The 16,042-nt window shown below is 41.1% G+C and overlaps 1 protein-coding gene across 1 annotated transcript in view; it reads left to right on the forward strand.

The window, feature by feature from the left end:
- Positions 1-16,038, forward strand: part of gpat2 (glycerol-3-phosphate acyltransferase 2, mitochondrial) — a 271,043-nt gene extending 255,005 nt beyond the window's left edge. The window contains exons 21-24 of the mRNA XM_061898602.1: positions 5,894-6,014; positions 12,784-12,852; positions 13,058-13,113; positions 15,507-16,038. Of these exons, the coding sequence (XP_061754586.1) occupies positions 5,894-6,014; positions 12,784-12,852; positions 13,058-13,113; positions 15,507-15,623 (363 nt within the window). The 3' untranslated portion in view covers positions 15,624-16,038. The remainder of the gene's footprint in view (positions 1-5,893; positions 6,015-12,783; positions 12,853-13,057; positions 13,114-15,506) is intronic.
- Positions 16,039-16,042: the final 4 nt, after the last annotated feature.

The raw sequence follows: 16,042 nt of genomic DNA on the forward strand, positions 1-16,042 counted from the left end.
TCGCGATCGACGTAATGGGCACCCCTGATTTACAGTCAATAGTAAATCTGTACTGCTAAACAATCTGTACACAGACTATTCTAAGGTAGTCTTTTGTGAGATAGTCCAGAAAGTATTCACAGGGTTTTACTTTTTCCACATTATGTTACAGCCTTATTCCAAAATGGAATACATTTATTTTTGTCCTCAAAATTCGACACACAATACCCCATGACAATGTGATACGTTTTTTTTTTCCTATTTGCAATTTTATGAAAACTAAAAAAATCACATGTACAAATGTATTCACAGCCTTTGCACACTACTTTGATTGCAATTACAGCCTCAGTATTTTTTAATATGATACCACAAGCTTTGGCCAGTGTCACCCATTCCTCTTCGCAGCACTTCTCAAGGGTGTCTCTGTACATTGCTGCATTCATCTTAGTCTAGTCAGAGAGGTGACCAAGAACATTCCAGAAAGACCTCTGCAGCAATTTATCAATCAGCTTGTATACTGTAGTGGCCAGACGAAAGCCATTTCTAAGTAAAAAGTTTTCCAACATACACCTGAAAAACTCTAGGACCATGAGAAACTAAATTATTTTGTCCGATGAAACAAAGATTGAACTCTTTGTTGTGAATGCCAGGTGTCATGTTTGGTGGAAACCAGGCACTGCTGAGCATCATGCTGGGGGGGTGTTCTTCAGCGGCAGGAAGTCGGAGACTCGTCAGGCTAGAGGAAAAGATGAATGCAACTATGTACAGAAACACCCTGGATGAAAACCAACCCTTCCCATCCAACCTTCTAGAGCTTGAGATGACTGCAATGGGGAATAGGCAAAACTGTCTAAAGATTGGTGTGCCAAGCTTATGTTAAGTTAAAGTTGAAGTCCCAATGATTGTCACACACATTCTGGATGTGGCGAAATTATTCTCTGCATTTGACCCATCACCCTTGATCACCCCCAGGGAGGTGAGGGGAGCAGTGGGCAGCAGCAGTACCGCGCCCGGGAATCATTTATGGTGATTTAACCCCCAATTCCAACCCTTGATGCTGAGTGCCAAACAGGGAGGTAACGGGTCCCATTTTTATAGTCTTTGGTATGACTCGGCCGGGATTTGAACTCACGACCTACCGATCTCAGGGCGGACACTTTAACCACTAGGCCACTGAGTAGGTGTGGCACCGTATTCAAAAAGACTTGAGGCTGCAATTGTTGCCAAAGGTGCATCAATAAAGTATTGAGCAAAGGCTGCAAAATTGTATGTGCAGTACATTTGACTTTGTTTGTTTTCACAAATGTGCAATTTAAAAACTAAAAAAAAAAAAGTTTTACGTTTTAATTATTGGTTATTGTCTCCAGTGACCCCGAACGGGACAAGCGGTAGAAAATGGATGGATGTCTGTCGAATTTAGAGGACAAAAATAAATATATTCCATTTTGGAATAAGGCTAAATGTGAAAATAAGTGAGGTGCTGTGATTAGTTTCCGGATGTACCATATATGCACATTTCTGTTATATATTGAAATCACTTCGTCCTCTGCTCTGTCAAAGTCAAAACACCTGCGTTTAGTACCAAGCTTTGGAAAAAATACTTATCATTTGTGTCAACTGACCACAAAAAAGGAGACGTGTCAAATTTGCCACAGTAACAAGTTCTCCTGTAAGGCTGAGTTTGTTTTCCTCACTGACATACAAATGTGTTTATTTCTACTTTTACTGTCGATGTCACCTCAACTTGGATACAGTAATTTTCTCTTCTTCATAGTGGGCTGGTGTCTAGTAAAATGATGATGAAAAACACTCACTGACTTCATCACATTAAAGAGGAACTGCACTTTTTTTGGACTTTTGCCGTTTGTTCACAATTATTATTAGAGACGAAAAAATGTAGTTTTTTAATGCATTCTAACACAAATAAAAGTCTGCTTACAATGGAGTTGATGGGAGGTCCCAACATAACCATAACCATCCAAACAACGCCAACAATACGCAATTTATGTTTGATGATGTGAATATTAACCAAGTATTAATGACTATCCATAGCGGCGGCGTGATCACAAAGAGCTCAATAGTTTGTGTGGCTACATTGACATCATCAGCTGGCAAGCTGCTTTCTCGCTTCAGAGCTCGTGAGAGTTTATTTTAGATCATAAAAAATGCCTCTCATTTTAATAGTAGAATATAAGGACATAATCCCACAAGTTGGTCAACTTGGGCATCTAATTTAGATGGCGAAAAAGACGCTTGGTTCCGATCCAATGGGAATATATCAACATCCTATCAGTCAGCATCCCAGTGAGAGCAGATATTGTACAGTAGGTGATGTTTTATTATGTGTGTTAGCTCTTATGAAGTCTGCAGTGAGTAGTAATCAGGGATGTTGTTGAAGGAAAAAACAAACGTTGTGAAGCTTTGTGAAATTAATGTGTTGCTGAATGCTTAAAGGCCTACTGAAACCCACAACTACCGACCACGCAGTCTGATAGTTTATATATCAATGATGAAATATTAACATTGCAACACATGCCAATACGGCCGGTTTAGTTTACTAAATCGCAATTTTAAATTTCCCGCGGAGTTTCTTGTTGAAAATGTCGCGGAATGATGACGCGTGCGCGTGACATCACGGAAGGTCAAGAAATATTAGCGCGGCACTATTTGTGGCTAAAAGTCATCTCTTTTCATCGCGCAATTAAACAGTATTCTGGACATCTGTGTTGCTGAATCTTTTGCAATTTGTTCAATTAATAATGGAGAAGTCAAAGCAGAAAGATGGAGTTGAGAAGCTTTAGCCTTTAGCCACACAAACACACGGGGATTCCTTGTTTAAAATTCCCGGAGGTGAAGCTTTACTATGGATCAGAGCGGTCAAGCAAACATGGTTCCCGACCACTTGTCAACCGGCAGGTTTCGGTGAGAAAATTGTATTAAAAAGTCGCTTCTTACCGGAGATCTGTGGAGTTTGAGCCGTCCTTGTATCTGCCGTCGACTTCCCTCAGACACTGGCCTCAAGACACCCGTGGACACACCCCTCCGACTATCAGGTACTATTTAATCTCACTAAAACACTAGCAACACAATAGAAAGATAAGGGATTTCCCAGAATTATCCTAGTAAATGTGTCTAAAAACATCTGAATCTGTCCCAATGCAATCGCCTTTTTTTTTTAACTTTTTTTTTTTTCCTAGTGTTTCGCTATCAATATCATCATCCACAAATCTTTCATCCTCGCTCAAATTAATGGGGAAATTGTCGTTTTCTCGGTCCGAATAGCTCTTGCTGCTGGAGGCTCCCATTAAAAACAATGTCAAAATGTGAGGAGCCCTCACCCTTGTGACATCATCGTCTGCGACTTCCGGTAAAGGCAAGGCTTTTTTATCAGCACCAAAAGTTGCGAACTTTATTGTCGATCTTCTCTACTAAATCCTTTGAGCAAAAATATGGCAATATCACGAAATGATCAAGTATGACACATAGAATGGACCTGCTATACCCGTTTAAATAAGAAAATCTCATTTCAGTAGGCCTTTAAAATGAGCAAAGTACGGAAGTAGTACATGTTATTATGAATGTGCCTCTTACTACATTGCATATATACTTACATCATGTATATAAAGTTGATGGAGGTGTTTGGATGTTTTTTAAAGCACCTATAGGCTCCATTGTAAGCCGACTTTAACTCGATTTACTAGTTAGAATGCATAAAAAAAGAAAAACGTGTTCTTGTCTTACAGAAGGATTGTGAATGATAGGCATAACCCCCCCCTCCCCCAAAAAAAAAACTGCAGTTCCCCTTTAGGTAGGTCAGAATAAAATGAAATCAAAGGCATGAACTATACCAAAGATGTAGGCCTACTACACTGTATCATCCTGAAAGATTTGTGTAATATTTTATGAAAATATATGACATGGAAAAAAATGTTGGAACCTCATAGTCTTAAGTGTACTAAAAAATAATACTATTCAGTATGTATTTGAAAACACTGTAGTAACATTTCTAAATGAATACACACGACTTTCCTGCAATAAGTGATAAAAGCATCTGCCAATAATATCTACTGCCGACTCCTCAGTATGCCGCCCTATTGTTTGCGTCTATCCTGTGAGCGCAATAACACCGCCTAATGGTTTAGCACAATTACGTAATGAGAACCAATGCATGTGCGCTGCTTTTTTATGGGAGAAGCTTCACGATCCAATTTAAACCATCCTCTTTCCGTTTATATTACTTCATTAAACAGATCATACATCCTCCTCCATACTTGCCCTGCTTCTATTGTCCCCACAAATCTTTATGGTAATTCTGGAACGCATGAATGCCCAGAAGAACATCTCCAATTTAATAACCCTTAAAATGGGTAATACAGTAAAGGCAATAGACTTTGCTTGCAGAGCAATTTGTTCAGACTGTAGTGCACATAGAGAATCAGGAACAATACGTCCATGAAGAATGTCACACAGTTTTTTCCCCCAGCATAGCTTTTTGTGGAACATGAAAACAGAAAAAAAAGATGTCCTTGTCATGCAATGATATGGAGATTTCCATGGTAGTGTGGACAATATGTTGGCTTTATTTGGAAACTCTAACCTCTCCACATGAAAAGTCCGTGGATTATTGTAGGGAATAATGGATGTAAATATCATGCTGTTCACTGATGAAAAAAACAAACTTAACATGCTGTATACAGTGGGGCAAAAAAGTATTTAGTCAGCCACCGATTGTGCAAGTTCTCCCATTTAAAATGATGACAGAGGTCTGTAATTTTCATCATAGGTACACTTCAACTGTGAGAGACAGAATGTGGAGAAAAAAATCTAGTAATTCACATTGTACGAATTTTAAAGAATTTATTTGAAAATTATGGTGGAAAATAAGTATTTGGTCAACCATCTTAAAGCTCTCACTAACGGAAGGAGGTTTGGGCTCAAAATCTCAAGATACATGGCCCCATTCATTCTTTCCTTAACACGGAACAGTCGTCCTGTCCCCTTAGCAGAAAAACAGCCCCAAAGCATGATGTTTCCACCCCCATGCTTCACAGTAGGTGTGGTGTTCTTGGGATGCAACTCAGTATTCTTCTTCCTCCAAACACGACGAGTTGAGTTTATACCAAAATGGATACATGGATGATACAGCAGAGGATTGGGAGAATGTCATGTGGTCAGATGAAACCAAAATAGAACTTTTTGGTATAAACTCAACTTGTCGTGTTTGTAGGAAGAAGAATACTGAGTTGCATCCCAAGAACACCACACCTACTGTGAAGCATGGGGTAGGAAACATCATGCTTTGGGGCTGTTTTTCTGCTAAGGGGACAGGACAATTGATCCATGTTAAGGAAAGAATGAATGGGGCCATGTATCGTGAGATCTTGAGCCAAAACCTCCTTCCGTCAGTTGACCAAATACTTATTTTCCACCATAATTTACAAATACATTTTTTTGAATTCCTACAATGTGAATTCCTGGATTTTTTTTTCACATTCTGTCTCTCACAGTTGAAGTGTACCTATGATGAAAATTACAGACCTCTGTCATCATTTTAAGTGGGAGAACTTGCACAATCGGTGGCTGACTAAATACTTTTTTGCCCCACTGTACATCCTCTGGGGGCCTGTGAATATCTGTGTGAACCTTCCCTGACATTCCATAGCACAGAGTTATTTCAGTCTGGAGTCAAAATGAGCTGACAGGCAGCTGGACAAAATGACACAAAGCCCAAATGAAAAAAAAAGAAGAAAAAAAAAGTATATATTTTATTTTACCGTGTAGCTTGAGAGTCAAACTGACAGTGGCTTTTCACTAGGGAGAAAAAGGTTTTCTTAGTGAGATCTTCCAATCATTGCGCTTCAGACATTCCCATCAACTTCTGTGTCTGTGTCCTCCCTATTGCTCTCCTTTCCAGATAAGCCAGCCCAGTCAGTGCCCTGACATGCTCTTCTTCCTGTGTCGCATGCTAGCTGGACATCTGAGGACACTCTACTGGACCACCTCATTCCTGGACCACCTACACACACCTCTGCCAGGTGTGTCTCTCACTATCTATTTGGTCTGACTTCACTTTTCCTTAGAAAGGGAAGTGCCCAGGATTTAAGGCCACATTCTCCTATCCTTAACCAGGGATACGTATTTAAAAAAAATACACCAACAACTAACCTCTCTCTCTCCATAAAAAAGGCAAAAACAAAACACAGTTTGCAAAAATATCATCCTTTTTTTTTTAAATAATTTTGTTCATCAATCTATTTCCCTGGTTGTCAGGAAGATTGCCTGTGCTTTTATCTCAGTAGTCAAGACGCTGGCATTTCACACCGGCAACCTGGGTTAAAGGTCCGCTCGAAGCAGTTGAAAAGACTCCTTTTCCTCCTGTCCAGGAGATCGCAAAAAGCCGCTGCCTGACCAGGGCTCAGAAAATCTATGGAGACTCCTCCCACCCCCACCAAGGACTGTTTTCTTTGCTGGACTCTAGAAAGAGGTTCCACAGCCTCCGTAGCAGAACCTCCAGGTTCTGTAACAGATTCTTCCCTTAAGCCATCAGACTTTTGAACTCATAATAATCACCTCAATTCCCCACAAAAATGTATTAACTCGCTGGACTCTAAAGACAATATAACATACATCCATAAACGTGGATGCATACAGTGGGGCAAAAAAGTATTTAGTTAGCCACCGATTGTGCAAGTTCACCCGCTTAAAATGATGACAGAGGTCTGTAATTTTCATCATAGGTAAACTTCAACTGTGAGAGACAGAATGTGAAAAAAAATCCAGGAATTCACATTGTAGGAATTCTAAATAATTTATTTGTAAATTATGGTGGAAAATAAGTATTTGGTCAACCATTCAAAGCTCTCACTGATGGAAGGAGGTTTTGGCTCAAAATCTCACGATACATGGCCCCATTCATTCTTTCCTTAACACCGATCAGTCGTCCTGTCCCCTTAGCAGAAAAACAGCCCCAAAGAATGATGTTTCCACCCCCATGCTTCACAGTAGGTATGATGTTCTTGGGATGCAACTCAGTATTCTTCTTCCTCCAAACACGACGAGTTGAGTTTATACCTAAATGGATACATGGATGATACAGCAGAGGATTGGGAGAGTGTAATGTGGTCAGATGAAACCAAAATAGAACTTTTTGGTACATCTAACACCATTTCCCAACTCATATGGAAACGGGGTTTGTATATACAGGTGAAAGTGTGCAAAGGTGCAAAGGTTTGTTTGTTCCAGCGATTACATTTACAAGGTAATGTATGAGATGGGCTCATAACATGTAACTTGAGATAATTCAAGCCGTCTTTGGATACCAATTTGATAATTACGATTTACAGCTTATGAAAACCTCAAATATAAAATCTCGGAACATCAATCAATCAATCAATCAATGTTTACTTATATAGCCCTAAATCACTAGTGTCTCAAAGGGCTGCACAAACCACCACGACATCCTCGGTAGGCCCACATAAGGGCAAGGAAAACTCACACCCAGTGGGACATCGGTGACAATAATGACCCAGTGGGACGTCGGTGACAATGATGACTATGAGAACATGATACTGTGATACTGATGATACTGATGACTATGAGAACATATGAGAACATGATACTGTGAAAGATGGATCCAACACAGTCGCGAGAGTCCAGTCCAAAGCGGATCCAACACAGCAGCGAGAGTCCCGTTCACAGCGGAGCCAGCAGGAAAACATCCCAAGCGGAGGCTGATCAGCAGCGCAGAGATGTCCCCAGCCAATACACAGGCGAGCAGTACATGGCCACCGGATCGGACCGGACTCCCTCCACAAAGGAGAGTGGGACATAGAAGAAAAAGAAAAGAAACGGCAGATCAACTGGTCTAAAAAGGAGGTCTATTTAAAGGCTAGAGTATACAAATGAGTTTTAAGGTGAGACTTAAATGCTTCTACTGAGGTAGCATCTCGAACTGTTACCGGGAGGGCATTCCAGAGTACTGGAGCCCGAAATGAAAAAGCTCTACAGCCCGCAGACTTTTTTTGGGCTTTGGGGATCACTAATAAGCCGGAGTCCTTTGAACGCAGATTTCTTGCCGGGACATATGGTACAATACAATCGGCAAGATAGGATGGAGCTAGACCGTGTAGTATTTTATACGTAAGTAGTAAAACCTTAAAGTCACATCTTAAGTGCACAGGAAGCCAGTGCAGGTGAGCCAGTACAGGCGTAATGTGATCAAACTTTCTTGTTCTTGTCAAAAGTCTAGCAGCCGCATTTTGTACCAACTGTAATCTTTTAATGTTAGACATGGGGAGACCCGAAAATAATACGTTACAGTAGTCGAGGCGAGACGTAACAAACGCATGGATAATGATCTCAGCGTCTTTAGTGGACAGAATGGAGCGAATTTTAGCGATATTGCGGAGATGAAAGAAGGCCGTTTTAGTAACGCTTTTAATGTGTGCCTCAAAGGAGAGAGTTGGGTCGAAGATAATACCCAGATTCTTTACCGTGTCGCCTTGTTTAATTGTTTGGTTGTCAAATGTTAGAGTTGTATTATTAAATAGAGTTCGGTGTCTAGCAGGACCGATAATCAGCATTTCCGTTTTTTTGGCGTTGAGTTGCAAAAAGTTAGCAGACATCCATTGTTTAATTTCATTAAGACACGCCTCCAGCTGACTACAATCCGGCGTGTTGGTCAGCTTTAGGGGCATGTAGAGTTGGGTGTCATCAGCATAACAGTGAAAGCTAACACCGTATTTGCGTATGATGTCACCTAGCGGCAGCATGTAGATGCTGAAGAGTGCAGGGCCCAGGACCGAACCCTGGGGAACTCCACACGTTACCTTAACGTAGTCCGAGGTCACATTGTTATGGGAGACACACTGCATCCTATCAGTAAGATAAGAGTTAAACCAAGACAGGGCTAAGTCTGACATACCAATTTGTGTTTTGATACTTTCTAATAAAATATTATGATCGACAGTATCGAAAGCAGCGCTAAGATCGAGGAGCAGCAACATAGATGACGCATCAGAATCCATCGTTAGCAATAGATCATTAGTCATTTTTGCGAGGGCTGTCTCCGTGGAGTGATTTGCCCTGAAACCGGATTGAAAGGTTTCACATAGATTGTTAGACGCTAAGTGTTCATTTAACTGCTCCGCAACAATTTTTTCGAGGATTTTTGAAATAAAGGGAAGGTGAGACACCGGTCGGTAGTTTACCATGAGGTCAGGATCGAGGTTAGGTCTTTTAAGAAGAGGATGAATAACCGCTTTTTTGAATGCTAGGGGAACAGTGCCCTAGGAAAGTGATAAGTTTATAATATTTAGCACTGATGAACCTAATAATACAAAGAGCTCCTTGATCAGTTTCCCAGGAAGAGGGTCAAGTAAACATGTTGTTTGTTTTATTCCATTTACACGTTGTAACAATTCCTCTAATGTTATTTCCTCAAAACGAGAGAAACTATTTTGGAGGGCAGTATCCGCCGTATATACAATCGTGTCGGTGTTAATAGAACCCCGTTGTAGCTGGGACGCATTGTCTTTAATCTCCTTTCTAATGACTTCAATTTTCTTACTAAAGAATTGCATAAAGTCATCAGCTGAGTGGGTGGAGCTACTGGAAGGGGTCCCTTGTTGGGTTAGCGATGCTACCGTACTAAACAAAAATTTAGGATCGTTTTTATTACGGTGGATGAGATTTGAGTAATAATTAGCTTTAGCTAAGGTAAGCATGCGTTTATAAGTTATTAAACCATCACTCCATGCTTGATGGTGCACCTTAAGTTTAGTCGTGCGCCATTTGCGTTCCAGCTTTCTGCATAATAATTTCTGAGCTCTAGTTTCTTCTGTAAACCACGGGGTGCGCTTTTTTGGAGCCTTTTTTAACTTTAGCGGTGCTATGTTATCAGTGGTTTCGCGCAGGGCGTCGTTAAAGTTGTTAGTGAGGTTATCAATAGAGCCCACATATTTTGGGAATGGTGCCATTACCGAGGGCAGTAGGTCAGCAAGAGTTGTCGTTGTGGCTGTATTAATGTTGCGGCTGCTATAGCAGTTATTATTATTATTAGTTTGACGAACATGCGTCTGAACCTCGAATTTTATAAGGTAATGATCGGACAATACTTTAGTATACGGGAGTATCGTAACTTTGGAAGCGGTGATACCCCTGACAAGCACTAGGTCTATCGTATTACCGTTGCGATGCGTGGGTTCATTTATTATTTGTGTGAGACCACAGCTATCAATTATAGTCTGGAGCGCTACGCACGGTGGGTCCGATGGGGTATTCATATGGATATTAAAGTCCCCCATTATGATTATATTATCGGCGTGTGTCACTAGATCAGCAACGAACTCTGAGAATTCATTGATAAAGTACGAATAGGGCCCTGGGGGGCGGTAGATAACAGCCAGGTGTAGAGGCAGCGGTGTGACAGACCTCATAGTAAGCACCTCAAACGATTTATATTTATTATTTATGTTAGGACTAAGGTTAAAGTTTTCGTTGTATATTAGTGCGACCCCCCCACCCCTTTTAAGCGGACGGGCGATATGCGCATGTGTAAAGTTAGGAGGACATGCCTCATTTAGCGCAAAAAAGTCGTTTTGTTTAAGCCAAGTTTCACTGAGACCGATGACGTTAAGATTGTTGTCTCTGATGATATCATTAACTAACAACGTTTTGGGAGACAATGATCTTATGTTTAAAAAACCTATATTATAGGTAGTGGGCTGTTTTAGGGAATTTTTGATCAAATTATCCGTAGTAGCAATATTAATAATGTTGTGTTGATTATGCCCAGTGCATTCAGTATAATTACGACCATATCTAGGAATTGATACGACGGTAATGTTCCGATTGTTTGATTGTTGCTTTGATAAACTGCACGCATCATGGTTAGCCTCCTCAGTAACGGGGATTTTCCGATTGTTTGTTTGTTGCTTTGATAAACTGCACGCATCATAGTTAGCCACCTCAGTAACGGGGATTTTCCGATTGTTTGTTTGTTGCTTTGATAAACTGCACGCATCATGGTTAGCCACCTCAGTAAAACACATGTCCAACTCTGAAACACTCAAAGCAGAAAAAACTTGTTCTAATTTAACTGACTCCTTACCCAGACCAGTAGTCTCGCATCTTTCATCTAAATCCGTCTTCAGGATGGAGGGAAGTGGTGTTCTGTGGGGATTAGCCTTCTGCTTTGTTTTTAGCCCCGCTCGGCATCCGCGTTTCCGATCACACCGCTGGCGTCTGCTCCGTAGACGGCCCCCGCTGCTACTAGACTCCCCTGCTTCACAGGCCGCTGGATGTAGCCGCCGACGTATTCCCATGCTAGTTAGCATGTTTAGCACGCACGCGTCTATCAGTCCAAAACGGCCCGATATGTCCATATCCAGAAGTGTCTGGCGGTCGTACGTGATCACGGAGTGACCACGATGTGAGCCAGCCATGAAGTCTGCAGAACAAAGGCTTGACATATTTCATTTTTCAAAAAGTGAGTTTATATCACAAAATAGTTTCACATTTTCAGTTAAATTGCTGACATTAATGAACTTTTGCACTATATATATATATATGTATATATTTTTTTTTTTTTTTTGGCTCACCTGTATATTTCGACACATGTATGGTGGGTAAAAATGTTACATTTTTACTCCAAATTTACTCCAAAACTGACCAATTGTTACCCTTTTGTCTCAGAACAAATTGTTTCACTTTTTATTTTTTTTGTCCTGTCCAGCTTCTCAGGCAAATCATATAGTTGATGTAGATGCCCATATCGGCTGTTCAGATTTACTTTACAAAAGGGAAGTGGAGGATACTTCTCTTGTTGCCTTATTTGTATTTGACTTTATTGAATGTATTTATATTATCAATTGGTGCAGCCGGGCCGGAGCAGGAGAAGATAGAAAGAGGAAAAAAAGGAAGACGGGGAAATTCAATCAATCAATCAATCAACCAATCAATGTTTATTTATATAGCCTTAAATCACAAATGTCTCAAAGGACTGTACGAGCCACTCCGACTACGACATCCTCGGAAGAGCCCACGTAAGGGCAAGGAAAACTCACACCCAGTGGGCAAGGGGAATTCACACCCAGTGGGACGCCAGTGACAATGATGACTATGAGAACCTTGGAGAGGACCTCAAATGTGGGCAACCCCCACCCCTCTAGGGGACCGAAAGCAATGGGTGTCGAGCGGGTCTAACATGATACTGTGAAAGTTCAATCCGTAGTGGCTCCAACACAGCTGCGAAAGTTCAGTTCAAAGCGGATCCAAGACAGCAGCGAGAGTCCCGTCCACAGGAAACCATCCCAAGCGGAGTCGGATCAGCATCGTAGAGATGTCCCCAACCGATACAAAGGCGAGCGGTCCATCCTGGGTCCCGACTCTGGACAGCCAGTACTTCATCCATGGTCATCTGACCGGACCCCCTCCACAAGGGAGGGGGGGACAGAGGAGAAAAAGAAAAGAAGCGGCAGATCAACTGGTCTAAAAAGGAGGTCTATTTAAAGGCTAGAGTATACAAATGAGTTTTAAGGTGAGACTTAAATGCTTCTACTGAGGTAGCATCTCAAACTGTTACCGGGAGGGCATTGTGGGGAGAAGAAGGGGATTACACAGAGAAAGAAAAACAACAGCAAACACAACGATAACAACAACAATAGAGCAACATCAGCGTCTGGCTTTCAAAGTCCCACCGCATTTGCATGCCTTCCTAATCCATCCATCCATAATGTACCATACATTGTTTTTGCAGGCTGTGTGAACATGGTCGCCAATAACCTCCTGTCTTGTCTTTATCAGAAGCCGTTTTTGTGACTCAGCTGAGCTCCCATCTGTGTGACACAGCAAATAAGAAGAAGGAGCACTATGGTGAGCGCAGCCCGATTTTTTCCTTGTGGGGAAAAACAACACACCTACGCACATAAAAAGACAATTACCAACTGCTTAAATGAAAAAACACTCCATGTAAAAAATCTACTAACCCCACTGCTTTATTCCATTATTCTGACTTTTTTTTAATGTCGGATATCTATTCTTTTTTGAATGATGTGCGCTTTTGTCTGGTTTCTCACAGAGAGCTGCTCACAGGAGGCGGCATTCGCTGCAGTTAGAACACTAATAGACCTGGGGGTGAGTGGCAGTCTTTCTATATTCTGTGTGTGCAGTGAATATGATCAAATATATATCTGACAAGTAAATGCCCCGGGGTCCTGGGAATGACCAAAAGGATAAGTCAAACTCATTTCAGCTCCCAAGTAATTCGAATGCTCTAATGAAGAACGAAATCCAACGTCCTTTGAAGTTTTTTGTAGCACGTTTGGGGGAGGGGGGTGCGGTTGCCAGGGTGACCTAATATATGAATGAATAAAACAAAAACTTTGACAAGGCCCCCGATAAATGCTTGATGATCACAGTTTGAGATGCAGTGCAAGAAGGGAGGCCACGAGAGGTCGCCTTCAAATGGATCGCATCTCATCTCCTCTGAACCTGTGAGGTTCAAAGCCAAGGAGAAAAGCTTCAATCCAGCATTTTCAGTCTCCGAAGAGATGTAAAGTGAAATGTATTCTCCAGACGCGGGCGAGGCTCGGCCACTCGCAGCAAGCGTGATGTAGCGTGTATACGCGCACATCAAAGTGGCAAAAAACTCTCCAATCTCCTGCTCTCCCCATTGACGAGTCAGCTCTTCAGCCTGTGCAGCCATCAGCCTGCTCTCTGCTATCATGTGGGAGATGCGAATCATTGCATTTAAAAATAGAGCCCCATTGACCTATATATTGGCAATTATTGCAAGAGGCAATTATTAACTCTCTTATCGGGGTCAGAAACAGTCGATGTCTTGTTTCCAGGATCTGAAATCCGATCTGCTTTTTTTTTCCTTGCATGTCAAATCATGTGATGTCCACAGGAAATATCGTATCAATTTAGATCAAGCTGTGTGAACAAGGCTCTGTCATTTCTCCTTTTATCATAACTTTCACATGATGTATGTCTTCCGTCTCAATTATTATTTCTTATGCGAGGGGTGTAACAGGACATTCATTCGTGATAGGTTTTAGTTCCCACATGGTATACATTGAATGGGTATGTGTGTATATATATATATATATATATATATATATATATATATATATATATATATATATATATATATATATATATATACATACATACAAACCCTGTTTCCATATGAGTTGGGAAATTGTGTTAGATGTAAATACAAACGGAATACAATGATTTGCAAATCCCTTTCAACCCATATTCAGTTGAATATGCTACAAAAACAACATATTTGATGTTCAAACTGATAAACTTTTTTTTTTTTTGCAAATAATCATTAACTTTAGAATTTGATGCCAGCAACAAGTGACAAAGAAGTTGGGAAAGGTGGCAATAAATACTGATAAAGTTGAGGAATGCTCATCAAACACGTATATGGAACATCCCACAGGTGTGCAGGCTAATTGAGAACAGGTGGGTGCCATGATTGGGTATAAAAGCAGCGTCCATGAAATGCTAAGTAATTCACAAACAAGGATGGGTTGAGGGTCACCACTTTGTAAGCAAATTGTCGAACAGTTTTAGAACAACATTTCTCAACGAGCTATTGCAAGGAATTTAGGGATTTTACCATCTACAGTCCGTAAAATCATCAAAAAGTTCAGAGAATCTGGAGAAATCACTGCACGTAAGCGATGATACTACGGACTTTTGATCCCTCAGGCGGTACTGCATCAAAAACCGACATCAGTGTGTAAAGGATATCACCACATGGGCTCAGGAACACTTCATAAAACCACTTTCAGTAACCACAGTTGGTCGCTACATCTGTAAGTGCAAGTTAAAACTCTACTATTCAAAGCCAAACCCATTTATCAACAATATCCTGAAACGCCGCCGGCTTGGCTGGGCCAGAGCTCACCTAAGATGGACTGATGCAAAGTGTGTGTTTATGTTGTCTTACAGTGCAGATGTTCTCCCGAAATGTGTTTGTCATTCTTGTTTGGTGTGGGTTCACAGTGTGGCGCACATTAGTAAGAGTGTTAAAGTTGTTTATATCACAACCTTCAGTGTAAACTGTATGGCTGTTGAACAACTATGCCTTGCAGTCGTGTACGTATATAAGCGGAAGCCTCAAACATGTCACGTGGCTGGCAAGCTGTTTGTGCATGTTGTATAAGGCGTCAAAGGCAATGGCTTCATAGCACGCCCCTATTATTGTTATCTGGGTAACAATCTGCAGATATTTGCGAGAATTGTTGCGGCTCCCATTGTCTTTGTCCTCTTTATTATGTGAAACGGGTCAAAATTGCTCTTTGAGTGGTAAAGGTTGCTGACCCCTGGCGTAGAGGTACATACTGAATAAATATAACTATAAATACCAGCATCAATGTAAGAATGTGGAGGGAGTGGATTAATTTTAGTTGTGTGTCATGCACTTTGAGTCATAAAAAAAACACTATTTTGATCTAATCCATTGTTATTATTAAGTAATAGTGTCCCCTCTATGTTTGTGTTTCCGTCAGATCCTCATGGAGGAACAGCGTGAAGAAGGAGTCTTCATGGGAGTCACATCCTTGTTCAAGTTACCAGCAAACAGGCAGAAAGTGCAGCGCTTCATCTCCAAGTACCTGTACAACTGATAAACAGTAGGAGGCGGTGATACTGCAGTCCTAAACTCATTGACGTCAAAGACGGTTCTGCGTTAGAAAGGTTGCCGGCTGAGCCGCAAAGGCCTTTTGGGGTTAATTGCAATCTGATTTTTCAGATATGAGACATTGATTTAAAGTTTGTTTTCTTCTCTTTTGTAATATCATTAGCATAAAGCTGCGGGAGACAAAGATTATGAGGTTGCTGTAATCAGCTGTGAGGGGATGATGATGCAGAGTGATTTCCCCATGTTTACACTTAATGGGGTGCTTTTGTTTGCTTATAAACTCTGTTTTTTCCGTTGTTTGAAGAAAATAGACCCCAGTGAGGCCCACTTCTGCTCATGCCATTGTTAAACTAAATGCTACATTGAGTATTTTTCTTCATAAATACAATAAGTTTGAATTCTTTT

Source organism: Nerophis ophidion, linkage group LG01 (genome assembly GCF_033978795.1).
Source record: "Nerophis ophidion isolate RoL-2023_Sa linkage group LG01, RoL_Noph_v1.0, whole genome shotgun sequence".
Taxonomy (NCBI): domain Eukaryota; kingdom Metazoa; phylum Chordata; class Actinopteri; order Syngnathiformes; family Syngnathidae; genus Nerophis; species Nerophis ophidion.